This window comes from Dicentrarchus labrax, unplaced genomic scaffold (assembly GCF_905237075.1).
Source record: "Dicentrarchus labrax unplaced genomic scaffold, dlabrax2021, whole genome shotgun sequence".
In the NCBI taxonomy this organism is placed as follows: domain Eukaryota; kingdom Metazoa; phylum Chordata; class Actinopteri; family Moronidae; genus Dicentrarchus; species Dicentrarchus labrax.
In genome coordinates, this window is record NW_026136704.1 from 5,851,692 (window position 1) to 5,879,636 (window position 27,945).

General features: G+C 39.8%; 2 protein-coding genes across 6 annotated transcripts in view; one reads left to right on the plus strand and one right to left on the minus strand.

Annotated features, from left to right (window-relative positions):
- Positions 1-6,023, plus strand: part of tpst1 (tyrosylprotein sulfotransferase 1) — a 50,549-nt gene extending 44,526 nt beyond the window's left edge. Inside the window, exons 4-6 of one of the 2 annotated variants that reach the window (XM_051397622.1) lie at positions 2,167-2,217; positions 2,817-2,885; positions 5,544-6,023. In XM_051397622.1, the coding sequence (XP_051253582.1) occupies positions 2,167-2,217; positions 2,817-2,852 (87 nt within the window). In that variant the 3' untranslated portion in view covers positions 2,853-2,885; positions 5,544-6,023. The remainder of the gene's footprint in view (positions 1-2,166; positions 2,218-2,816; positions 2,886-5,543) is intronic. The other variant, XM_051397623.1, reaches the window with a different exon arrangement.
- A 2,794-nt stretch (positions 6,024-8,817) lies between these two features.
- The window catches only part of sgsm2 (small G protein signaling modulator 2), a 97,629-nt gene continuing 78,501 nt past the window's right edge, over positions 8,818-27,945 (minus strand). For 3 of the 4 annotated variants that reach the window (XM_051397763.1, XM_051397762.1, XM_051397764.1), the window contains 12 exons: positions 22,568-22,742; positions 22,138-22,202; positions 20,810-20,955; positions 17,453-17,581; positions 17,161-17,343; positions 15,741-16,127; positions 15,536-15,660; positions 14,945-15,027; positions 14,314-14,423; positions 13,782-13,878; positions 13,167-13,334; positions 8,818-12,574 (listed from right to left, as the gene is read on the minus strand). In XM_051397763.1, coding sequence (XP_051253723.1) covers positions 12,486-12,574; positions 13,167-13,334; positions 13,782-13,878; positions 14,314-14,423; positions 14,945-15,027; positions 15,536-15,660; positions 15,741-16,127; positions 17,161-17,343; positions 17,453-17,581; positions 20,810-20,955; positions 22,138-22,202; positions 22,568-22,742 — 1,757 coding nt within the window. In that variant the 3' untranslated portion in view covers positions 8,818-12,485. Of the gene's footprint in view, positions 12,575-13,166; positions 13,335-13,781; positions 13,879-14,294; positions 14,424-14,944; positions 15,028-15,535; positions 15,661-15,740; positions 16,128-17,160; positions 17,344-17,452; positions 17,582-20,809; positions 20,956-22,137; positions 22,203-22,567; positions 22,743-27,945 lie in introns of those variants that run through there. The other variant, XR_007884405.1, reaches the window with a different exon arrangement.

A 27,945-nucleotide genomic window follows, 5' to 3' on the forward strand; every position in this document is an offset into this window, starting at 1 on the left:
TCAAGGTAGACTTTATTATGAGTGTTGAGGGAGAAGAGAGAAATAACATCCAGGTTGTACTTAAAGCATCTATAGACTTGTTAAACATATTTGTCCATCACCCCCGTTACTCTTGATCAAATAATAGTGTATAGGTGTTGTGTGTCCTTCACCCCAGTGAACCAGAGCACACAATACCAGGATGAAGAACAGAGAGCAGTCAGATTTCAAATTCACATTTACTCCTGCCAATGGTGTGGCACTATTCCACTGATCTGCAGATGGGCCTAACACACCAAGATATGGCCAAAAAAGACAAGGAGGAAGACTGTAAGATGGTAAACAAGGATGTAAACAATGCAAGATAAATTTATGAGCATGGAGTTTTTATAGTTTTGTTTTTTCATTTCATTTAATTTTTGTTCAGTTCAGGTTAGTTAGAGTTAGTTTCCAGAGTGGGTTTGCTCATTTCAATGTATGTTTTGTTTAAAAAGGTTAAGTTTTTAGTAGTTTCAGTATTTAGTTTTTTGGAAGTATTTGTCAGTGGTAAGAGTTAAAAAGTTCAGAATAGATATTAAAATACAAAGACACTGACATAGACAGACATTCCATTCTCAAGAAACATGCACCAGTGCTTCCTTGTGCCTGTTATGCCTGATAAGTTGACCAAATGAACTAAAACTAAATACATGTCTTGTATATCCTTTTTTCCCCAAAGTCTTTCTTCCATTAACTAAAATGTGTTAACACACCTAATTTTTAGTTAAGTTTTAGATAACTATAATAACCTTAGAAGGAAATATCTAAATGCCTAGCACAGTCAGTTGAGCTCCAGGATACACACAGGGTGTTTTTGTGGGTAACAGTGAATGTAAACACAACTGTTGTTTCCAGGAAGCACTCCACAGGGCACCTTTAAATAAAGTCTGCAGGGTGGGGACCTATGGAAGGTGTTCATATAGGGCCCTTTGCTGATCTCACAGTTGGCCCTCACAGACTTAGCAGGGGTGCCACAATGTGTCAGTCCTGACCATTGCTTTTTCTGAGGTAGCCTGTAACCCCACTACATACCATAGGTAACCAGTGACATGCTCTCTGGCCTCGGAAGTAGCGTCAGGTTACTACTGTAGGACCTAAGCTAGTTAGCAAGGTGCTAACGACTGCAGCTTAAACGCAATCTATTTATTATGATTTAAAAAAAACACAGACGCCAACCTCTAAACCTCTCCTCTATGGCTCTTCAGATCCGTAGATCGCACTTGTCCTGTAACAAGTCCACTATTGTCAGAGCCTGTTGTACCAGTTTTTAATGGAATTCAAACAATTCAGCATGTGAGAAAAGAGTACTTATGGTTAACACATTACTATATATATATCTATATACACTTCACAGTATATATATATGTTATGGAAGATCACCCAGTGATATCTGATAGAACTATGAACAGTTAACAGCGTCTCTCTCTGCTGCCCCCTGGTGGACTGCAGTAACACCATACTGCTGCAGTCTCTGTTTCATGTCTTTATCTGTTCCATTCCTCTGACATTCAGCTTCTCTCAGTCTCACACTGTTGTTAGTCATAGCCCAAGCTTCCCTCCACATTCCTGTGGTTGACAGAGCGACCTGCTGCTACACTGTTGTTTCCATTCCACATGAAGGAGGTGACTCTTCCTGTGTAGATATCGTATGTGTCTGTGGATATGAGACACGTGTTAGTAATAATCCTGAAAGATCCAGGAGTCGTCCATTCATGTGTTGACTGTGGCTGAGGCCAGCAAGGGAGGCAGAGCCAGACTTTCTTTTCCTGGAAAGAAACACACACCCCACCCTGTTCTGTGTGTCTTTTCATCTCTGTGTCCCCCCCCCGTGTGGGGGAAACTATACGACACCAGGAGCAGAGCACGAAATTCCTTGGCATGCGTCCAGCAGCCTTCACCTTTTTAGGACGGAAATGTTCACCTTGCATGACACAATGTCACAACAGATGAACAGTGAGGTGGAGATCATCTGTCAGCAGTGATAATCATGCTTTAGTACATGCAGAATGATGCTCTAATCTCATTTAAGTGATATAATAAGTCATTTTCATAAAGGTGAACTGATGCTCACTATGGTAATCCAGCTGATGAATTCATGCAGATTCAATGAATTTGTGGAGCTCTAAACCAGGTCCTTTGTTTTTCCAGGTCTTTAAAGGTGAATTTCAGCTACCAGATTTCCTAAAAGAACAATCACAGGTACAGTAACATTTCTGCCTGTCGTTGAGCTTTTTTCTTTTTATTTCCAAATTCAGCCTTTTTTTTTAGTGTCTGATTTGAGTTCAACCATCTGCAGCTCTGTGGAAGATCTCGTTACAGATTTCCATCTGCTCACAGTTACTCATCTCTTGTTTTTGACTTGAGTTTCTCGCCATGTAATGCAGCCTTTTGTTGATTTCTGGTCTCAGCTTCATGACTGTCTTCATCTTTTTGGTCTTCAGTTGGTATTCTGTTAGTCTCTTTGTCTTGTGTTAGTCTCTCGGTGTAGAAGCCTGATGTTTGCTGAAGAGCTCTTCTGCCCTCTTCTGGTAGTTTGACAGATCTACACCTAGTTTCTACATGTTTTAGAAACATTTTAGATGAGCGTTTCTGCTTTTGATTTCCTAATAATGCACTTTATCAACACAATCAGCCTCTGTTCGTGAGTAAGGGGCAAAGAAGATGAATATGTTAAAGTCAGCTGACTGTGTCCATCTTCATGGTGGTTCAGGTTGCACATTGTGGTTCTTCCTGTCATCCTGAGAGCAGATAGTGTAACTGCTGCCTGTCTGTTGTCTGCCTTTTGTTCCTCCACACAGATTCAGAAGTCTGCAGAGAGGCCTAACCCCAGTTAGGAGCAGAGGACGTGCCATCACCACAACACACAGGTAGAGCTGCACACAACAGCTATAAAACACACAATGAACTTAGGAACTGTCATAGTTATAAATTAAATGCAGTCAAGACTGATTAATAAATGATTAATTCATGATTAATGACATTTTCTTTTTACTTTTGATACTTTAAGTATGTTTTGCTGATAATACTTTAACTTAAACACTTTGAAAACAAGACCTTTTACGGTGTGTGTTTTTTTTCTACCCTGAAGGGTCTAAATACTGAACAATGATTTTTATCTGTATGTAGAGTCCATGTACGCTGTATATATTGGCCCCCAAAACCCTTAACAACTCATTTGGTGGTTTGCCTTTTCAGTCAGTGTATGGTGTCATATAAATGACAGTTAAAGGTCAGTTAAGATGTATGGTATTGCATGGATTGATGAGTGGCTCAGTTATATTACAGTAAATGTGCATGAAATACATGATCTGATATTTCCCTAAAAACACAACTGAAACAATTTTGTCTAGGTATGCACGCACGATATTGATTGATTTTCAGCTGATACAACAACCGATAATTACCCTCTTCTCATGGCCGATGAGATAACATTTTTCTGTTAATCTCATAATCTGTAGAGACTGTGCACACATGGTGGTAAGAAAGGTCAAGCTTTCGTGAACAAAGAAGATGACTTCATATTCCATAGCTCTAATTTAACCAAATGTAATCAACATCACTGTTGTTTACAGCAACAAACAAACATTTGTGACCAATTGATTAAAAAACTTCACAAACTTTTTTGGAGACTATCAAATGTTTTTTGTATAAGAACTAAATAAATCAATTATTATAATGAACCTATAATGTATCTGCTGTAATTGAATTATCTGAATTAAACATAATGATAGCCGTTTCCCATTATCAGCCATCTCTTTTTAAAATCACAGTAGGTGGTTGCAAATGGTGAAAAAACATGCCATACAGTGATAGTAGTATTCAAGGTATTATCCACAGAATATACTCTCACTATTAAAAGTGAAGGTACTCAATATATACATTGTATCAATATACGGGTAGTTTCAGATGCTGTCAGTGTTCTGTATGTCTAAGTTAAGACATCAGGAAAAATAAAGGACCAGTGTGTACGAGAAACTATGGTGGCTGTGAAACTTGTGAAAGGCCCCTATCCACATTCAGTATTTGGTTTGTCCATTCAGGGCTACTGTAGAGACATCTTATATTCCATTTCTGCCAGTAGGTCCTCTTAAATCTATTTTAACATTTTAAACATAAAATGATCAAATGTTTTGTGTGAAAGTAACTGTAGCTGTCAGACAAATGTAGTGGAATAAGCATCAAAGGAGCATATACATGTTCAAAAGTAGTTCTGTAGTTCTTTTTTAATGAGTTTCAAAGTAATTATACTGTCACTGGTGCAGCATCCACAAAAAAACAATGCACCATTTATTATCAACAAGGCTCTGAATACCTCTACCCTAGAAAAAAACCTGACCACTGCAGATATTAATAATGACTGTTAAACATACACCAAACAACAATTTTATAAAGCCTTCAATTTAGTTCTTGAAGAGTTGTGATCAATATGTGTACTGAGAACATTTTACAGTGTGAAAATCAACTCGTCCCTCTAGTGGACAAACCATGTAACAGAGACACTGTTTACACGAGCTCAGACACACTGTGTCTGTGGCTTTTCTGTGATCAACTCATCAGTCAGGTTCTGATGAGGAGGATGACATATGGCACGAGAAACCCAGCCAGTTTAGTGGCTCATGTACATGTTTGTTGGTCATATTCTACCTGTAAATGGTAAATGGACCTGTACTTGTATAGCGCCTTTCTGGTCTTCCGACCACTCAAAGCGCTTTTACACTACGTTCACACACCTTCACCATTCACTCAGTGATGGCAAATCCATCCTGGCATAATGAAGTGATGTACTACACACTGGTACATTTGTCATTTGAATAGAATATGGAAAAATGACTTAAAAGGTCCAGTGTTCAACAATTAGGAGAAACATGGCAGGCAGGAAAGTGACCCACAGCGTGTGTAATTCTAAAAGGTTTATTCTAAGGTAATGCAAACATACCTGAATATTAGAACAATATAATAATTAACATAATACTCCATTTCTGCCAATAGCTCCTAAATGTTACACACTGGAAGCACTTGGTTCGTCATATAACCACGTTCACAGTTTTTGTGACTGCTGTAGTTTCTACTAAATAGTTCACAGCCCATTCTCATTCCTAGGTTATCACATACAGACGCGAGTGGTGTTCAATTAGTTACAATTTGAAGCTTCATCACAACAGTCGAAACTTTAAAGATTCAGTTAGCTTTTATTAAAAAAAAAGAAAAAGCAAATCCTCACATTTCAGCTGAGGCCAGAGATTGTTAAAGGAATAGTTCACCATTTTGGGAAATACCCTTATTCCTTCTTATTGCAAGTTAGATGAGAAGATCCAAGGACTATCACTCTAACTCTCAGCAAGAAAGTGAATTTCCCAAAGTGTCAAACTAGTCCTTCAACTGTCACAGTGGGCATTAACAAATCCAACAAATAATGTTTTCAGCTCATAGAGAGATATCTCTGAGTCATCAAATGAAAAGATGAGTGAAAGGTTTTGTCAGAGTCAAAGCGGGAACACTAATCAGCTCTGCTCTGATTGGAACAGGACCCGGAGCAGGGGAACAGAAAATCATGGACATCGTCTCACCCATCTCACTATCTGTGTTGGGCCTTGGCACCTTTCAAAGGTCACATGACCACAGCAGGACAGTCTCCTCACCAGAGGCAGCCACTCCTCGTCTGCGGAGAACTCTTGGCCTTCGATGTTGTACTGTACAAAAAAAAAAAGATACTAATAACTTCTCACACCCACAGAATGTCTGCTGATTGTTATTTTTCGTGTCACATCACGCTCATCAATTTTTAGAAAATGATTTCTGGCTATTTAGTAAAAATCTCTGTGATTCTGTTGTAAGAAACTGCAGTGAACTGAAATCGCAACAAGTATTTATGAATGGAAAATTAGCTTTTGGAAGATGCAATACCTATTTTAATGTTACATTTTTTTCATGCCTTTGTATTGTGCAATGTCATGGGTACTGATCAGTTTGAAGTATCAACCGTGATAAACAATGCTTTTTTAAAACCTGTTGTCAGTCTGCTTCTTTTCTCTTTTAAGAAGAATTGATGTCACCACTCAACTCAGTTTCCCTTCTCTATATCTGGTTGTACTAACTCAACATTAAAATGAACTTTAAAATGTTTCAATAGCAGGATGTTCTGGTAGGCCACGGGTTTGAGTCTGACCTGTGGCCCTTTGCGGATCCTGTCAAATAAAGGGAGAAAAGGCTCAAAATATGTGTTCTAAAAAATGTCCATAAACACTTATATATACATTATTATTATATATATTGTGTCACACTAGAGCACCAGCATCTCAGACCAAAATGAAACTCCCAAAAATTCTTTGTCAAAAATACAAAAATAATTGTTGTGACACATTCAGAATCAATACTGCTATTTCCATGTTTATATATATATATATATATATATAGTTGGGGGCAGCCCTAGTGTACTGAACACGTGACCTGCAGTTCAGATTGTTTGTACCATATTAACACAAAATTATCTCCAAAATAAGATAATAATTAGGGACACATGATAATTATTGGGACAGATAAAACATCAGGATGCTTGAATTACAGCTGGTAAAATATTGGTTGATATTAATTTATTCTGAATTCTTATTCATATGAATTGATAAGTTGTTTTTTGTTTTTTTTACCAGAAAAATATAAATGAACATTTGAAACGTCAGAAATAAATCTAACTGACATCACTATTGTTTACAACAACAGTAGATGTTTACGGTTGAGCTCATTTTAACTACTTTATATTCTGTTGGGTAGTTTAATCTACAGCAATGCGTACTAATGCATATGGTGATCATATGTTTGTACTATTTGAGAATTTACTCTGTGTTAATTAATTAATCACATCAATCCGCTAGTTAACTACTGAGAGACGCACAGATAACTACAAAATCCTCTGTTACTCTTTAATTCTGAACTAATTTTCATGAAAATTGGTTTGTTATAAGTGTAAGAATTTGAACTTGGTACTGGTTACTAAATTCAGTTACTAATCAGCTCATGTCAAAAAATTTACCTTCGAATAGCCAAAACTTCCAACATAAAGCGTAAACTAGAGAATACAATTTCTGAAGATAATTTTTTAGAGATTGCAGCTCACCCACTAACTTTTACCTGTTTAAATACCTTTAAAAGTGGCAATACAACCAATGAAATGCAGTTTTGCATTAGCCAAAAAGTTATTACAGCTCCTACCTTGTCACTAAAAGTTTTCTTTGCCAAAATGACTTCATTTCACTGGTGAGTTATATTTTAGGGATTAAAGCTCATCCAGTCTTTTGTATCAGTTGAAATACTTTTAAAAAGGGGTGATACAACTCATAAAATGCACTTTTGCACTGCCTGAAAAAAAGGTGTTGTGCCAGGGTAGTTGCCCCCAGTAAGAGGTGTGTCCCTGTGAGTGAAGGTGAACCTGCATTAAAATGCTTTGATGATATCAATATGTGTATTGTTGAATTCATCGTTTTAATGTTATTGTTCTAACTATAGGGTTTTGGGAAGTACCACATGGCTCATGTATCTAAACAAACTCTTTTATTCTTCTGTACGTGTTAGTTAATGCATTTAAATACCAATGTACTGATAAAACCAAGGCAATCACATCTTTGTTCCATTGGGACGGACATGCAGCCTGCCAAAATATGTATCCCCCTCCATAATGCTCAGTCTATGCACTACCATCAAGATATATTTCACAAACTGTATCCCCTTTCTAAAAGAGACAAGGTCTTACATTTGACAAAAGGTTCAAAATACAAATATATATGCAGGAGGTTTATTTTCAGATTTTTTTTTAAGTCAGTCATCAGTTCACAGTTTTGGACTTGTGGGGGAAACCCAAAAGGCATTCATATTTTTGCCTATGTCATGTGCCTCTATTGGATGTGGAAAGATGTGTTCTGGAGGTAGGCACTGAACAGTTTCACTAAACGCTGGTGTTGACTGCGTATGTAACCTGGATTTGGTTAGAGTCCTCCTACTTCTTCTTCTTTAGTGTCGCTGGGGGGGTTCTCCTTGGAGAATTCAGCCTCATCCAGTGGTTGCATGGTAGGTTCTTTTGAGATAGACCTTTTATTAATGATTACTTCCGAACCGCAAAGTGCAGAGGCTTCCCACGGGACAGCAGAGTTGAATTCAAACGTCCATGAGAGATTTCAGTCTGAGCAAAGCAGTAATAATAGGAAGTTTAGCAGATTATTTCCTGTGAATATTGAACATTTGAACTACAATTCTGTCTGTATTTTTTTTTATTTTTAACACTACATACTTAATAGGTTTCTCTTTTAGACAAATTCAGTGTGTTCTTTACATCTATTAGCTCTGGTTGTTGATTTCTAATGCAGGAAGAGGCTGTTTATCAGAGAGTGGAGGCTCGTGTTCAGCAGAGGTAAAATGAATGGTTCAAAAACACTGACTCCAAATGGGAACTATTTGGAAGAGAATTGTGGACCAGGAGGACCCCCTTTGCCCCCAGCCTAGCTCTGGCTCCTGAACCGGTTTTGTCAAGAGTCAACAGTCAGCAATAAATAATCTTATTAGGAATAGAGCTGCCTCCTGTGTGAACTGTCTGTAGCTGAACAGGGTCAGCCTACTCTGCTGTATTTTAACGTCGGTCATAATGGTGGTACCTGGAGGCCTAATATTTTCTGAGGGCGGTACGCAGTGTACAAATGTTTGAGCAAAAACTTTTTAGAGGAACAATTATAAACAGAGAAGGAACCCACAGAACTTATAAGTCAAGAACATCTTCTCTGTAGCATTAACAGATAAAATAAGAGATTAGGCCACTAATGAACAACCTCTTATTTAATAATACATTACATTCAAGGCAAATGATACATCCTTACCAATACATATTCAGCAATGCAATCATTGGCTCTCTAAATAAATAGAAATTTGAAATCTTGAAGTCAGTGCACAACATTGAGAAAGAACACTTAACAGTCAACGTGTAACATAGTCTGCACACATTCTGCATTTCTGCACAGTATACACCTTCGACTAGTGCTGCTAAAACCAACATAAAAAATAGATCTCAAAATAAGTTATATATATGTTCTGACTGTCTTCATAGAAATATTGGGCTTTCAGTTCGTATTTACAGCAATATAGACTTTGATGGATTTTCTCAAACGACAGAAATTGCACAGTAGTTAAAGAATCCAAGATCACCATTTTCAAAAATATTTTACACACATAATAAACAGTCAGTCTTCAAGATGCAGTATGACATTGCACATTGTCGTCATGCCACAGAGGGGGCTGTTTCAAGGCTTTGGTACACAACGTCCTGATTGGAAGAAAAAGCTCTGCTATGGGCCCTGGATTCCCCTGGCAACCCTCCCTGGGGGAGGGGGAGAGGCCGTAGCGAGGTACATCCACACCACTGCCCGTTCCTGGCATCAAACTAGTGAAATCAGAGAGCCGGATGACTACAGTACACTTCAGGATTGGGGAAGACTCTTGGCACTTGAATCACAGGTGCAGGTCCGAGCTGGATGACCAATCATATGCAGCCGCGTTGGACATTATAAGGAGGATGGAGATAAAAGGTCACACTGATGAGGGGGATTGGAAACAGTATCAAAAAATGTCCCCGATTCTCTTCAGATACAAACATGAATGTATTCTGTGCTGTTACTGTGAAGCCTCAACCAACCTAATACTGACTCACTGAACACTAGAGAAAGTTTGGCATTAAAAGCAGCTTCTTCTCAGGTATTTCTTTTTTAAAACCCTGGGACCACATGTGTTATTCAGACCAACCCAGTCCGAGCAAGTTTTATTTCTAGAGGTTGGACTTCAGGCAGGAGGAGAATCGGGTTCAACGTGGACATATGCAACCACTTTTCCTGACAGTGCTGCTGAATGCAACAGTCAGTGAGCGTGTTTGACTCCAGTTCCAAAGGAAAACATGGATTCATTTAAAGGATGAAGCTGGAAATATTCTTTAATACTCTTATTGTCAACCAATCCCGTGCTCAGACCCTAACCAGCAATCAATGTATCTACTAACAAGTATTGTGTTGGCATCCAAATCCTGTTTTATGTTATGCCTGTGTGCCATAGAGCTCCACTGTCATCTAAAAGCTGATAAAAACACTCTTGCACGTACTGAAACAACGTACTGTTGCTCAGACAAAACAAGACTTTGCAAGAGCTGGAGCTTCGGGATACTGTGAGGTGTTTTCTGACATTGTTTAAGACTAAATATTAAAGGTCCAGTGTGTAGATTTAGTGGCATCAAGCGGAGCAGTTGCAGATTGCCACTCCCTCGTTTCACCCTCCCTTTTCCAAGTGCAAATGACAAACTATGGTGGCTACAAAAAACACAAAAGTCCCTATCTAGAGCCTGTGTTTGGTTTGTCTGTTTTTAAAATCAAACATAATTTAAAGCAGTGAAAAGCTTCAACTTGTTAACTCCTCCTGTAAATAAAGCACCAAATGTGCATTAATCCATCTCTGAAAATAGTCCCCAACTAATGCACCATTTACTCTTGTTTGCATTAAGTTTGTTAAAAACAACAGCACCCATCTGTTCCAGTGAATTACTGAGCCTTTTTGTAAAAATGAAACTCATTTTTATAGATTTACGTCTTCAGTAAGAATCAGTGAGTGAGGTTGAGTGCCAAAGACAGGTTAGGGAAGTGGTTTTGGTCTTTTCATGGAAATTGTTGACAATAACAAAAATATACAATATTTCCAGCTTTATTCTTAAAAGGAATACTGGTATATATAATCAATCTGTTACTTTATTTTCATTCTCTTGATTTCTTGATCATGTTTCATTTTCTTCTGCCCCCTTTCTCTCAGCCCGTCATGTCTACTTCTTCTAACCAGCCACGAATCTATAATACTCCATTTATTCATCTTTTCAAGTCTTCTTCTATCACTGTGTGTGTTTCTCAGCTTAATGTCCTTTGAAACTTCAGCCAACCCTGCAGAAAGTAACTCAAGCAGGGCCGTAGCCAGGGTTTAGAAATACTGAGGTCATGAGTCCAAATTCCCATCCAGGGCAACTCAACCCATCTAACATATTTCTGACTATTGAAATTGTGGATTTTTATCTCCCAATATAATGGTCTAAAATGTACAGAAGCCCATTTCTGCCAATGTGACAGGAAAAAAAGATTATGTAAGTCATTCTAAATATATACCTATATATAATAAACTTTTTCATAATATTGACAAAGTTTGTCGTTATAATGATTTAGAGAATCCTTTTTCCCTGTCGCGTTGGAAGAAATGGGCTTCCATTAAAATGTGTTGGATAATACTAAATCCCCTTTATTTTTGGCTTTAAAATCACAATTTATTATAAATAATATCAGAATCAGATTAAAAACCACAACATGTGTAATTTGTGTGTAATCATTGAATATCAATTCCTCCTTTGGTTATTAAGCGCCCCAGTTCCCTGAAATATTACCACAGACATGACCTCAGTGGAGATACGGCCCTGAACTAAACTCAGTACTACAAAACAGCGACGCCCACGTTTTATATTAAAGTATGGAGGAAGGCCTGTGTGCTTTTGTCTTAACTGTTGTGCTCTGCTGCTGTGTTTCCTCTGTCTTGGAACAAGGATTAAACATGCTTTAAACACTGACTTGAATGCTCAGGAAAGTTGGCTGCAATTCAACAGTTTGGCCTCTTGTGGTGCCTCCGGCCCCCACCGACTCTGGTGAGGCCTTCACAGGCACCATGAAGGAAACCCTCACAAAAAAGTGCAACTAAGTACCTTGGGCTGTTACTGATAAAGGCAACATTTGTGTGATAATGAACACTTGGACAAAAAGAAAAAAGGGAGGGGTAAAAACACACATGCTTGTTGTAGAAAACACTCATGAAAAGGTAGTTGGCACAGTCCATTTGGTCACTAATGAAAACTTCTTCGTGGCTAAGTCTTCTGCTCCTCTGACAATGTTGTATGTAAATCCTGCACTCTAGTGTTCTCCGCCGGCATTGCATGGAGGAACACATCTGATCAACCTTCCTGACAGGCACCCAACATGTTCTGGTTCAGTCAGGAAAAGGGTGACACACTGGAGTATTGACAGAGCCAATGTTGTTTCGGAATGTGTGTGTGTATGTGTGTGTGTGAGTGTTGTCATGCACGCACACAAGCTTTGTAGGAGTGGGGAGACTCAAGAATGCGTTCACAGTGTGATCAAACTCACAAGCATGCAGACAAATCCACATGTCTGAACAGACACCATGGGCATTCCATGTGAAGGTAAATGTAAACAGGTTGAGGCCGAGCTCCAGAGCCAGGCCGCCTCAGCAGCACTCCTGCCCCTACTCCCAGGGCCTTCATCTGGGCAGGGAGGAGACCTGGACTCCCTGGACCTGCTCGGGATAGGTGGAGGCCTGGAAATACTCTGTCTCTCTGAGGGATGAGAGGAAGAGTTGAGTGTCCTGTAGGGTCAGACACTCCTCCTCCTCTTCCTCTATAGTCACTTGTTGTCCATAAGAGACTGGACTTTGTGCACCAGCTCACGCGCTATCTTCAGGATATGCTGGACATCATGGCGCTCAGCCATCTCTGTGGATCAGACACACAGTTAGAGACACAGCTACAGAAACATTACATTACGTATTACACATGACCTGCATGAACAGCTACTTCCTCATTAATAATGACGATATGTAGCATAGACTTGGTTGTGGAGTATGCTCTTCTCTTTTGTGGGGTCCCACAGGGATCTATTCTGGGTCCCCTTTTATTTATTTTTTGGTTTTTTTTTATTTGGTTAAATACAGCTAAAAAAACAAAACTTGTAAGCTTGTAAGCAAATGGTTTCTAATGTTTTTAGTATGACGTACACTCAGAACTGAGCTCAAGTACCCCGTCACACCAACCCTCATGTTCCTATCAGGATTGGTCTCTTTTTTGAGTAGCTTTGGTCAGGTTTGTATTGTTACAACTACAATCCATTACTTTCAGCTAACTCTTTCAACCATCTCCTTCTTGAAAATACACTTGAATTTTGCTACACTAAACAAACACAGTTTTGTTAAATCATAACACACGTCATTACACAATGGTTACATCTCAAAATGTCTGCTGTCCACTGATGGCAACCGTAACAAGATAGCGAGAAATAAGAAATCCATAAAATGTGGATGTCTCTTACCATTGAAGAACTTGATAATGTCAGTGAAGTCCATGTTGTTGTCGATGATGATCTCACGGTAAACTGTTACCAGGGCCAAGGCCAGAAAGAGGCCAAAGTGCTTTGAGGAGATCCTGGGAGCCACCCAGATCACCTCCCAAACCGCAAACACGTCCTCGTACAGGAGCTCTGCACGCACACACACACACACACACACACACACATAGACAATACGCATTTTTTTAGTCAGTCTCCAACAAAATGGTATTTTTATAAAAATTACCCACTGCAGCTTTAAGAGACCTGTCACAATGGTGTTGAATCTGTGAGCACTTATACAGCATGTACTGTTAGGACACCATGTTGCTATCACTTCCTAAAATGTAATGAGCTTCACAAGAACTGTGTAGCACGCCAGAGGTTTACATCACCCCCGCCAGTTTTGCCCCCCACCGTGCTGATGCCTCAGCTTACCACAAACAGCTGCCAGCTTCCCATCAGCAAAGACTGCTGATGGGAAGCACTGCTAACTGTGTGAGTGTGATCTGAAGTCTTTCAGGCCCCCCAGTAATCAAAATTACTTGATGCAGCTTTGAAGCAGACAAATCAGTGAGGTTAGTGAGAATGTGTGTTCACCTCTCTTGAAGTCCAGCAGGAACCAGCGGTAACAGAAGTAAAAGTGAGTGTAATCCCCATTCTGCTGCATCAGTTCAAACAGCTCTGAGTCCAGGATCTGACATCAAAGTGAGAGAAGAGAGAACATCAGTGTGTTTTTTTTAGAAGTGACAGTCTCTATCTCTCTTACTGACACTCACACAGACACACACAGACACACACATGGCTGTGGCTCAGAGGCAGGAGGGTCGTCCACTAATTGGGAGGTTGTTGGTTTGATCCCCGGCTCCTCTTGCCACATGTCAAAGTACCCTTGAGCAATACTGAACCCTGAATTGCTCCCGATGCTGTGTCATCGGTGTGTGAATTTGTATGAGTGAGTTAGTTTCTGTTTGATAGACTTTGCCATCACCGAGTGAATGTGTGTGAAAGGGTGAATGTGGCATGTAGTGTAAAAGCGCTTTGAGTGGTTGGAAGACTAGAAATGCGCTATACAAGTACAGGTCCATTTACCATTTACACACACACACTCACAGTAAGAGTTATCCATCACCTGGATCAGTGACCTCATGTTGGCAAAGTGTGTGTCCATGGCTCCGCCATTAGGGAAGTTTTGACTCATCCTCTTCATTAGCTGAGTGAAACAGCTGTATGCCAGGCACTCTGACACACACACACACACACACACACAGGAGGAAGAACAGGGTCATGTAGTGAGCACAGCACTAAAACTGTCCCTCGCACAAACACCCATCACATTAACAAACTGAATATTTTTTTCAGCAACAAATAACAACCCAGTTTAATTTCAAACATGGATGAACTTGTAAAGTGAGTGTCTATTTGCTGTACATGCAGGGTTGGCTGACACAACCTTATAAACAGTTTAATGTCACAGTAATATGAATTATGAAGGAAATCTACCTCACCAGCCCACTGTAACTGCTGTGTATGTAGCTCAAACAGTCCTCCTTGTGTTTGATTACTGTATAACTAAACTTCACGTTTGTCCATAGAACCGCACATTGCTGCTATTACATTTTTAATGCATAAGGGAAGTTTATTTATTATTCATTTTAAAAGAGGTGTATTAGTCTCAGTTCTGTAATAGCTACTGGGTTTATGTTTCATCTGTGCTATCTACAATAATTATATATAGTTGTATAATGATTCTTTCTTCTCACCATCATCCAGGATGACCATGAGCGGAGCGAGGAGGTCACACATGCCCTGAACATAGCCCATCTCTAAATGCTCCCACACGTAGCTGCAGGCAAGAAGGAGACAAACAAGATAAACAAATCCCATTCAACTCTACAGATTTAATGTACATGTTAGACTGTGGGTGGGAGGCTTCCAGTGGTGGAATAGCACACAATATCTTTACTTTTTCAAATTTAAAACACTGCATGCATCAATAAGATACGATAATAAAAGGACCACTTTTTGCTTGTAGTAGACTGTATGTTTACATAAAGCCCCTACAAGCAACTATCATTTTGTATTGATTCCCGTGGCCCCTGTTGACAAAAGCGGCAGTGTCTCTACTGCCTTGTTTAATTGATTTCAAGGGTAAATACGACCTGGTGACAGGCATTAAGAATAACTATACAGAAACAGCCAATATACTCCCTGATGGTCTTGTATGTCTATGTAGGTAATGTACTCTCTTTTAGCTCGATTTTGCTGTACACCAACAGCTGAGACAAATATCTCTCGCACCGTTGCTGCTAAATGCTCCACTATGTTCACCACCAGTATGTCACATACAGTACCTGCACATGATGTTTCGTAGTTTCTCCAGGTTGGCTGGGGTGAAGTAATAATAGTTGCGGTCACAGCGCTGCACATCTTTGTCTATCCTGTGGAGGTTGAGGGCAACTGTGTCCAACAGCTCGATCTGGACAAAGGAAACACTTTTCTCAACATTGGAGAGTCAGAATGTGAAAATCAAAGTGTTCTTTCACATACTATACATACCGTGTATGAGGAAAGTGAAGGTGATATCCCCTCTGCAGCTCCTCCATTGGTCACCAGTTTGTCCAGTTGGCTGCACAGCCTGTCCTCAGTCAGAGAGTCCTGACGCCCGCCCAGCACACCCGGAGTCCTGCCCTCCTCCCCGCCCCCCCCTTCCTCCTCCGTACTCTGTCCGTCGTCTATGCTGGACAGGATCTGGGAATGAGCAGAGGTCACTGAGTAGTTTCTGGAGGAGGGCAGGCCCGAGTCGGGAGAGTCAAACTCCACCAGGGGGCGCTCCTCTGGCGGGAGGGCTGCAGGGGGAACCAGGGTGGTCATGGTGGGGGTACTGTCCTCTCCACTGGGGGTTTCCTGGCTCCCTGCATCCGGCTCGTCCACCGACATAAACACCTGAAGATGGATGGAACTTTAGAAGTGATAGAGGAGGGGCAATGATGCAGGGTTTGGCATCATAAATCATATGGTTTATGATTTTACCATTGAAATCATGAAGTATAATTTCTAGATCGACCCCTTCCGTTTTTGCTCTGTGCACCAATAACAACTGAGCAAGCTGTTGCCGTAAGAACCTTACGGAAGAAGTTAACTTTCTCCTTTCCTGTACATAGATATGCTATGTGTTATCTATGTTGAAAAGACAACTACATAAAAGCAACACACACACACATATATATATATATATATATATATATAGTCACATCTTAGTTAATATTAGCAAAACATTAGCTAATAGTCAACTAAGGAATTATGTAGATTAGTTTTGTAGTTTAGTAGCATTTTGCTACAGAGCAAAACACTAGCTAAGTAGCTAGCTAATCTACATCAGTTGTTAGCTAGCTGGTTACATCTGAAAGCTACTGTTAGCAAAATGCTAGCTACTTTATATCAATCGTTAGTTAGCTAATGTTTTGCTAACATTAGCCAACTTAAGATATGAATATATATGATGCTTTTTATCTTTTAACCATTCTCAAAATGTGGTCTTTTAAAAATAGATGAGTACAGGAAAGGGAGAAAGGAGAAGTTGACCGAGGTTCTGTCCGAGCCTGCTGAACTATTATTGGAGAGGAGAGCAAAAACAGGGGAGGGTCTAAGGAAGGGCCGAACAGTGTTTCTGTCATCTGCCTCCATCTAACCTTCTATTAGCTCCCCCTCATTAACGGTTTTCACTGGCTAAGTAGAACTCAGTAGAACAGATTTTAATGTATAAAACTGATTTCACCTTTAAGTGTATAAGATTGTGAAGTTGTACTGATGTAGTATTGTTATACTTTATCGGCTGGTTATTGACCATGTTCCCATTGCTGAAGGAATAAAATCTAAGGCACAGTGTGTAATAATGAAATATAGCAATCTAAATACTAGCTATATAAATAAAACTGAACTGAAAAGATGGATGTCACATTGTGTTGGGTTTCTTCACCTCGTTGCTGAGTGTGGAGTCTCTGTGAACGAGTCGCAGGACGTGGCTGTCGATACTGCTACCCGAGGAGAGCTTGGCAAAGATGGCCGACTGCATCTCTTTCTCCCTCTGCTTGACAATCACCTCACAGGCCTTCCACTCCCGCATCACCTGCTGGTAGCGTTCGCTGATCTTCGCGTCAATCTTCACAGGAGAAAAATTAGGCAATTGCTTTTCAAATTAAGCGACAAATTAAAACAGTGTGTGTGTGTGTGTGTGTGTGTGTATGTATGTGTGTGTGTTTATGCTGTACCTGGCTCATGTCCTTTTTGCCCATGCCGAACTTGTAGTGCCCCAGCAGGAAAGGCCAGACCTCCTTCCTGATGTCATGCTGCACTCCGCCATAATAAACCAACCTTAGCAGCTCCAGCTCCTTATAGTTCTACACACACACACACTGTACACACACACACACATGTACACACACACACACACACACACACACACACACACACACACACACACACACACACACACACACACACACACACAGAGAGAGAGAAAGGTTTATAGGAATAGAAACTAAAAGAAGAAGAAAGATGACAGGAAGAAGAAGCCTGGTGTGAGTGGTGAGAGGAGCAAGAAGAAGTGCATCAATAATGGAAGAAGAGAAAGAGTGATTGTGATCCATACACAGGGAGACACAGATGAGTGCAGAAGATAAAGGACAAAGATATGAATAGAGTGTAAATTAGTAATGATGACTTTGTTGGAGCTAATAATGATTACAGTGGCTGCTTTAATAGCTGCGATGGTATCATACTGCACTCTGTAATGAGACTTAATTTCACTGAAACTCATTAAATTTTCATTAGAGTGAAGGAGAGAGTGGAGAGGGGTGTAGACTGCAAGAGGAGTGTGTGATCCCTGACTTACAATTAACATACAGCAAAGCAGGATATGCTGTATACGAGAGGGGGACGGAATAATAGAAACACATAAGACTAAAAACTAACTAAGAGGTAACTGAAGCTCAATTATAAAGTTAAATAAAAGTGTTGGCATTGTGAATAGACTTTTAATGAACTCCGACAATTAAAGCAAGAATAGGGAAGTAAAACAGAATATTACATATGGATGTATGGACTTGCAGTGCTCCATACAGTGGAGGAAAGTTAGACTGCTTGAGTATTTCCATCAACCTTTTATGTCTAACATTGCATTTCAAAGGGTAATATTGCATTTTTTACACCACAGACAGCTATAGTTATTAGTTACATTCCAGATTTCAGACAATCTTATATCAAAATATGAAGAATAACTATGCATTAATCCAGTTTTTATCAAGATGTTTCATTTGTATACCGCCCTTGATTCAATCTTTTTTGTCTTTATGCAGTAACACTAAGACAGAGTAGCAATGAACTGTGTCTTTTTGATGTTGTACTTTTTTTGTAAGAAACATGGGCTTGTGCTTCATTGAAGATCTTTGTCAAACTCTGTGGCAGCGAGACAACTGTAGCTGACAGTTTACAGCAGTTGATGTTGTATTAAAAACAGGAATACTGAATAGAAAATGTGGTTTGTAAAACTTATACTATTATACTATAAAAATTATCCATGACTGATGTTTTTTAAATAAACATAAAAGTACACATATCCCCATTTGTGAAATACTGCATTAATCTACCCAAAGGACTGATGCAACACGGATCCAATAATAAAATAAATATTATAACATAACACTCGGTGCAGAGTACACGTATCACATTTTCCTGATAATATGTTTGCACCTATGTAAACATTAAAGTATTGCTTCTTTTGCTTTAGAAAATTATCTAAATACTTCTGTCACCTCTGTCGAAACAGGGGTGCATAAATTGCAGCAGCAAGCCCACAGATTTGCAATTAATGTAAATGTAAATAAATAAAAACAATGATAGCTTCATTTTCTAAAAAAAACAAACTAAATTCCTAAACCAGCTGTACAGGGTAATATTTAATGAACCGTACTCTAACAGAGCGACTATTTTCAGTGGCAGATTAATCCACATTTGATGCTCTACTGAATATTTCTGGCAGCGAGCTCGTGTGTGTGGGATTGTGTGTGAACATGTCACCTAGTGCAACAGTGTGGCTCATTGATGTGTTTTTAATAGTTTTTGGACAAGAATGGATCTCTATCGCAGAGAGGAAGACATATCAGGCTGTACTACAGACACAATACTTGTTAGTAGATACACTGATTGTTAGATTGGGTTTGGACATGGGATTGGTTAACAAATTGTTAAATATCATCAGTTTTATTTTTTAAGTGTGGCAGGGAGAGAAGATTTATAAAAGGATAAACTGCCAGCAAAGAGGATCAGAGTTGCTAGTCGAAACAACGGTGACAGGCAGTAATAATAATAATGATATAAACATTATTATAGCAGCAAACAGTAAACAGCGACGTCACATGCCTGTGTTGTTATCCCAGTCTGTCTGTGTTACAAACCGGTCTGTCCATGTGTGCATGGTAGTCTCCGTGTCGGCTGAGTAGAGCGACTGAAACTGCTGTTTTGCTCATCTGTGTCGGTGAATTAGGGATTTATTTCGACCAGACTACAGCTGATGATTGTTGGAACAGTGGAAAGACTAACAAAGACTGTTTTGATGGGTTTTATTTTGCTTGTGTCCACTTTCAGTGAAGTTACGACGTTACATTGTGTTGATATATGAGGTAAAATTAGCTAACATTTATCTATGGATTCTGGTGGCAAGCAATAGCAATATAATGACAGTGTCTGACAAGAACAGAAACAGAGAATAATCAGTTGCAAAAACAAGCACTTTTAGTGGATGTGCTATGCAGGCACATTTGTAACTTACGTTGCAGCCATAGCACTCCATTTCACAAATATTTTCACATCCAACTCTGTGAATTATGGGTTAAACCAGAGTGGGTGATTGTTGGTTTTTTGTGTCAATTTTGAAGTGGGTTTTATGATTATTTGCTAGGTAAAAGTTCTGGTTTTGTCAATGGAGTGTGGCTGGCTGCAGCACCTAGTTGTGTTGGTGTGAGATGCTGGTTAGGGTTAGCACAATTAACCCCAACTCTACCCCTTAAGGGTATCATTTCTAAAAAGTTTACTGTATTTTTGTTGTAGGCCACAGTACACCAAACTGTCACTTTCACACATGTGACATTTGTAACAGTGTTGGCATTCAGAAACCACTTGTAAGATGAATCTCTATATGGCAAAACATAGAGACACACCTGTGAGCCCTATAATATAGAGAATAGTGCATTCTGAAAAAATTCTGTTTAACATATGACTGCGGTTCCCGACCAAGGGGTCTCCTCATAATTCTGTCAAGGAACACTGCTCAAAGGTTGCATCAGCTTCTCTTACTTTATAAAATATTACTGTAAATAAGACTTGCACAGCACAAAATGACCATGGTTTATCTCCGGGGCTCAATCAATACCAATGACTCAATGATGACTTGGCAATCTGCAGTGATTTCTGACTTTTAACTCCACTGGCTTGTAGGTGAAGGGGTGGAGGGGTGTTAGATGATGCAGGAAGAAGATTAAGACTCTTGCCATGTTGCTGTAATTCCTGCTTGCAGGAGAGCTCAATCACGCTCCTATACATTACTCTTTCAGCCTCACCGCTGTACCCACCTTGCAGTCTTTCTGGTATTTGCTCCACACCTCTTTGCTGAGGCCACCGGACGCCTCGCAGGGTCTGTCTGGAGGGACGATGTTGTGGTTGACCAGAGCTGACAGGTGAGTCCGCACAGTGGACAGGTGTCGACAGTAGGCCAGCCCTGATGGACGAGTGAGACAGGGACAGACACACAGCTGAGACAAAGCATTGGTAAAGTCACACATTTTATTATATTGTCACAGATTTGTCTCAGATTTGAGGATTCAGCACCATCTACACACATCAGTGTTGATTTATTTTCAGTTGAGAAACCTGTTTCACACAGGTTGGACAAGGAAGATGTTGCACCAGGTCATGCACCACCTGAACGTCTGTGGTTGTGGTATGTGTTACATACAGAAATAACAACAAGCACATATATGTCCTCAAACTCAACAGATTCATGTCAAAGTTAAGTACAATTTAAATGATCTTTAAACACTAATTATGTTGACCACAAGCCTAAAATGTTGAAACCCTACCATGCTATTTTATTGAAATGCTGTATTGTATTTGGGATATTGTGTGAACCTGCTTTTATTAAATAACTACAGTTTGTATTGTTATATGCTGAGGATCATAAATGGACTAACTTTTACTGATACAATAAGCTCTTCAGACTGATGCTGTAATTAAAAACAACTCTCCTTTGAAAAGAATATTTTAATAACACTATAAATGCATTATGTTACGCCGCAATTTATAACAAGTTTGACATTCAGAGGGATATTTCATTACAAACTGCAAACGTATTGCTGTATCGAGCAGCTGTTGCATTAAGCCATAAATCATTTTTTAATCAATTTGAAACACAACTGGAAAATAAAACATAAAATAAACTGGAAGCCACATTACAGATTCCAGCCATACCTCACTCTCTTCTCGTCAGAACAACAAGCGGTGTAAAGGTTCCTAGTGGCACCATGCCTAAAAGCTGCTGCGTCGCATGTTGCACATGAAACAATTAAAAACCAGAGTTCGCAATTTTCTTTCCTTCCCAAAAGAGCGAAGGAAAGTAAAAGAAGAGATCTGTGGCTTCAGGCCATCAGCAGAGAGGATAGAAATGGTAAACTGTGGGACCCAGACAATCTGTATGGGTCCGTCAGTGGAAAACACATTACAATATCCATAAGATATGTCACTTAGTTTACTCAATGAGAGAAAAGGGCTTCCTTAAGGAAAAAGGTTTGGAACCAGTCAGTTAATATGTGTTGTATACCACCAATAATGTCACAATTAGAATATTCTGAAAACAACTAGAAATTAATGTATGAAGACTGCAGAGGTAACATGCTGTACTCACATCCATAAAAGGCTCTGGAGACTATCTGCCTCTTCATGTTCTGGCAGAGCATCTTAAGAGGAATACTGGTTGAAAGAACAAAAGTTAGCCATTATCACCAACGCCAACCCACTGTCTGTATGTACAAACGGATTTTGAAAAAAGATTTGCTTTTAATGAAGAACCACTGCCATGGCTACAGCTGAAGCAATAACTGAAGTGCCTTAATGCATTTTTTCTAATGGATAGATGAATTAGATGCTGCCTCCATTTAAAAATCCCAATTACTATCTTAATGGACAAAGTCAATAATTACTGCAACATCGTGGGAACACCCACACCAGTCTCCACAGCTACGTTATTTCACTCTACCAAGATGTTCTGAGTTGGATTTGATTCACTGACAAGAATCACTTCTTTGGAGTCATAAAATCTCATTCTCTGGACGTACGTGTGGATGTCTGATGGGTCGTGTATGCAGGTACAGCCGGCCGGGTAGTCGAACGCCACGTTGCTACCGGCAGTGGAGCAGGACTGGCACAGCGACTCGTGAGTGGTTACTTCGGCCTGTTGCCACGACGACGGGCTGCCTCCGAAACCCTGCATCTCCATCATCTCCCCGTGGTCTAAACCAGAAAGAGTGGAAGTGAGAAGACAGAGAGGTCTCAGAGACAAAATGGACGCTGTTGTTTTCATGTACTACACTCTTTGTTAGTTGAAAGCCTCAATGCTATGCTCTATGCCTTACATATTATGACATAGGTCCCTCAGCTCAACCATAAATACATCTTTCCATGTATTGTTCTTGTTATGGTATCAAGAGATGAGTAGATTAATGAAAAGTTTTACACTCATGTTACATGTGAGAGCTGGAAAAACAAGCGCAGAGAGGAAACCAAAAGTGGAGGGGGACGGTTTAGGAAGCAGGAACGGTGCTGTGGGAGAGACAGGCAGAGAGGATGCAGGGGGGCCATGCTGGTTCAGCTCATTCAGAGGGGAGACAGCAGAGCTCAGGGACGCTCCGGACAAACAGCAGAGAGAAGGAAGAAGCAGCAGAGGAAGAAGAGAGGATGTAAAGGAGTGGATAGAAGAGGAGAAGGCAGGGACGAGGCTGACGCTCAGGCCATGCAGGATGCATAAAGCCAGAACAAGACAAGAGACATCAAAAGAAATTATCTCATAAACAACAAAAACAAATGGACACTAATAAAAGGGCACACAAAAGGGAAGAAAAAAATCATAAAAACTTCAACATTAAATAAATGCTCTTCACCTTAATTCTTCAGGTTGGAGCTGATGACCTGTCATAAATATGAAGCTGCGCTTTGGTTGTTCAATAACCCCAAAAAACAAATAATATTAAGAACGGAAAAGAAACGAACAGAAAAAATGCTGGAGCGAGACCGACATTGGGCCTCCCCCCTCTTTACTTTAGGACTAGACGTGATCAACAGCTGTTTTTGGGATCAGTAATGCAACCCTGCTCACACAAGGACTCCACATCTCTACTACTGCGGAACCCCACAGGACCGTAATGAGAGGGGTGGAGGAGGGGGCGAGGGGGAGAGGGAGGGCGGGGTGGCGGGGGGGTTAGTGAAGAATTACAGTGAACAGCATCGCAGCAAACGACTGCACAAACAGAGGAGAAACAACTGAGGAAGTCAGAGAAGAGAAAGACAAATCAAAAGGAACAGAGGAGGAAGACTGTGAGAAAGGATTGTCCATCACAAATACGCAGAAACACATAGTCGTTCTTTAAAAAAACAACGAAACGGGTGCATATTTCCCATGCAAAAATTGTCAAGCATGTTGCAAGTGAGAAATGAAAGGACAAAAAGAAGGAAACAGAATTAAGTCAAATTAAAGGAGTGCAAAAAATAAAACTAAGCAAATTATCAAAGCGATTCTTGGCCACGACAGTTTAAACCCAACAGTGCTGAGGCATTCTTCAAGAGCTATACCATTTCGTAATTGTAAGGCACTGCAAATCCCAGAATGCAAAGCAGCCTGAAAGGCTTTGACCTAGACGAGGAGACCAGGGGAAGTTTGAATCTGCGTACCAGTGATGACACCAGCTGACAGTCCAGTCACTGCGTTTGGCAGCACTCTCTATAAAACAGTGTTCATTTGAAAGTGTGTGTTTCCAGTGCGCGTTTCACAGGCTTGCGTAAGGATCCCTGCCAAGCAAGTGGATTAAACTGTCTCTGAGCAGTGGGAGGAAAGAGAAGCGACAGAGAGATAGAGTGAAATTAAGTAGGAAGGGCGTAGGGGGGAGGCAGTCAGACAGCGACTGCTGTGGCATTAACTGGATGTCTGACAATATCTGTGACAAAGCCACCATTTTCTAAAGACAAGATGTTATTGTGCCAGATTACAGTGTGCAGGGACTCTTAACTTCCAGCTGCCATTTATGAGGCAGCAAAAAGGGGACCTACATAGAGAATTCCGCCAACAAAAAAGCTGAAAATGCATTTTATTGTAGAGTAAATGCTCTGGGATGGTTGGATGAGGCTGCCAGTGGCTGAGACTGTGTGGTATTTGGCTCTAGAGATACTCCTAAATTAAAAGGATTCACCCGGCTGCTATTTGGAACTGTTGAATCAAGATGGTGTGCAATAAAGACTTGTTCATTCCCTTTTTCTCTCTTTTTGCTTGTGCTCCTCTTCTTCCTGTCCTCCTCCACTGACACTTGGCAACTGTAGCTTCACCTACCCTTCCCAAGTCCCACCCCTTTTTGCTCTGTGCTCCAATAACAGTTGAGCAGGCCTTGGTCAGATCCTCAGTCGACTTTATCCTTTTTTACAAAAAAACAAACAAAAATTGTGCTAGGCTCATCCATGTTAAAAAGACAACCATATTTATATAAAGGTGATTAAAAGATAAAAACAACATATATATTTATAGTCACATCTTAAGTTAGCTAGCTAATGTTAGCAAAATGCTAGCTAACTAGCTGGCTTATCTACATCAATTGTTATTTAGCTAGTTAGTTAACATTTTGGTAACATTAGCTTCATATATATATATATATATATATATATATATATATATATATATATAATTGTAGTGTGCAGCTATGAAGGACAATGAGTGAAACATGTTGTGTACTTTAAAGCCTGTTTTACCCCTGACACAAAACAATACAAATGCAATGGTATGTGGCTATGAAGTAACATAGCAAGCAGGAATTCTGCATGTTGTTTAATAGAATGCTGCAGGGATAAGGCCTTTTGTAGGCCAACCTGGAAGTTCGAATCGCACTGGTTCCTTTGTCAAAAAGGACAAAAAGGATTTTGGATTGCTCTGTGGTAAACAAAGGTTTATGATGTGTTGTTCAGCAAAATAATCTTCACAAATGAACACAATTTTTTATGATTTTTATGATCGCAAGTAAAAAGCTAAAGTTAGGCTATAAACAAACTACATCACGGTCACGACTTCAACGTCACTACCATTAAACTTCAAACTTGTAATTAAATTGTTTAATTAAAATGTACAAGTTGGAAAGTTGGAGTTAAAACAGTTTGCAAGAGCATGAGTATAAAGACAACAAGGCTGTGAAGGCGGACTAGTGAGCAGGTAAGTCTCAGTGTTTGGTGTTCTTTTGTTTAATGTCACCAACTACCTCTGTACTTTATGGCGACCATTTTAAAGTCACGCGCAAGCTTCAAAATTCAAAATGGAGTATGACGTATTTTATGAACAAAACGTGAAATTAAGTCAATGGGTTGTTTGCACCATCATTTCCAGGTTTTCCTGCAGCACTTTATGGCATTAACAAATGAAATGTTGTACATTAGTATAACATGGACTTGTTTGGCTGCTTGGGGCACAGGAACTAGCTGAAAACACAATGTCCTTTTCACCTTTCACCACACAGCATATTATACACGTTAGCAAACAGTTGGCTAACACAACAGACACAGAGCCACATTAACATTAAATTGGTATGGCTCTTTAGCAGCTACATGCTCGACTTTCTTCTCCAGCTAACTTCGTCTGTCTGCTGTTTGGTGAACAGTGGATTTAACTTATCTGAACTTGTTTGATGGAAACTGCTGCAGCTGTAGTTAGGGTGGCCATTCCTCTCAAAAAGCTGTGTCAAAATAAGTAATTTCATTGGTTACATTTTCGTGTGGTGACCTATCAACACATGGCTAATTTTAATATTCAAATGAGCCATGTGTTGATCGCCACCCATCACCAGTTGCTACCACCAGGCTCAAACTCTCAGACAGAGAACATAACGTCGGTTGTTGGACTGAAATTCTGAAAATGCTCATACTCATATGTAGATAGGCAAAGCCTATACATCTGAAACAGAAGGTGCTGTATTTGTTTTCCCCTTTATCTATCCAGATAAAAACACTAAGAACAGTTTCTGTATGATGTTTATTAGACCTATGTAATCTGAATTGGAAGGCCACGTTGTCATGAGCTGTATCTTGTATATTTATTATTAGCTATGTGGTATGTGTATGCACCTTTATGTAATCTGGTGGAAAAACATTAAAATTTAAAACCGGATCATACCAAACAAATATCTGCTTGCGTGTCCCTGTGTATGTAAAGTGTCCTCCTTTTTGATGTGAAGGAAATGGCCACCCTAGCTGTAGTTGGAAACAAAGCTGATGAGAGCAGAATTAAGTGTATCTTAATAAACTAAACAATTAGCTAAAAGAGTCTAAAAAGCTATGTGCGGCTGCTAATTGCTAATTCTGTGGTTATTCTCTGTGTTGGTCACTTTCATTCCACACAGTCCTTCGATCCAATAAATATTGATTAGTGGAGCAATTACACAATTCCAATTCAGGCCCTGTTGCTTCCTGTCCAATCACTTTCATTACAGCAGTCAAACAAACAGGAGACAACTATTTCCATCCATTTTTTATTCTGTGTAACAGAAATGTGTCTGTTTCATTTAAAGAAGAGCTACCTTTGCTGTTTTTTCGCCCTAAAGCATCTCCCTTTGTGCTGGAAAATAATCTAGCAGATTTCTTACAGCCCCCTCCAGTCAGAAATCAGTTGTTCTTCTCATTCCTACAGTGTGCTGTCTGAATGCTGTCTGTACAGAGTTTGACACTAGAAGGATGTTTTCACATTCATCTGCTGAAAGTGGAAAGTTTCTCTGAGCTCATTGAACATCTGATTGTAAGGGGCGGGGCCTACCAGCATGATTTGTGACATCATAAATAGTTAGGAAGTCAGTCCTGGTCCAGTATACAACTTGTACAGTGTGATGTAGAAACTTGAAGCCACCAGTGCACATCCACTGAGAATGGACTTTACAGTGAAGGAGGAGACATCTTGTGTCCAGCAGCAAAACTTTAGAAATGAACAACATTTGCATATTCAGAGATTGTGGAACTTATAATGAGGTAGAAGGAGTAGATTATTTCTTATGGATTTTAATTTAGAAATTACACTTTTTCTGTGGAAAAAACACATCAGACACACATTACTGTTTAAAGCAGACTATTTGTATATATGTCGCAATATATGTCTGGAGAGGACATTTGAACTAAATCATACTTGTTAGCAGTGATGGGAATAACGGCGTTATAAATACATCTTAATAACGCTGTTACTGCCAAAAAATGCAGCGCATTACTATAATTGAAGCAGTTTTTTTTTAATCAGACCAACTAGATCTCTGAGCCGAGAGGCAAATACTTTTTTTTTTACTGTTCTTCCTTGGTTAGTGGGCAGTGCACGAGACAAGCACATAAATGCTGACGATTGGCTGTGTTGAGTAAAATTTCATGGTAAGCCAATCAGAGGTAGAGTTGGGCGGGTGTTCGAAAGCACGCATAGTCGGTCAGTCAACGA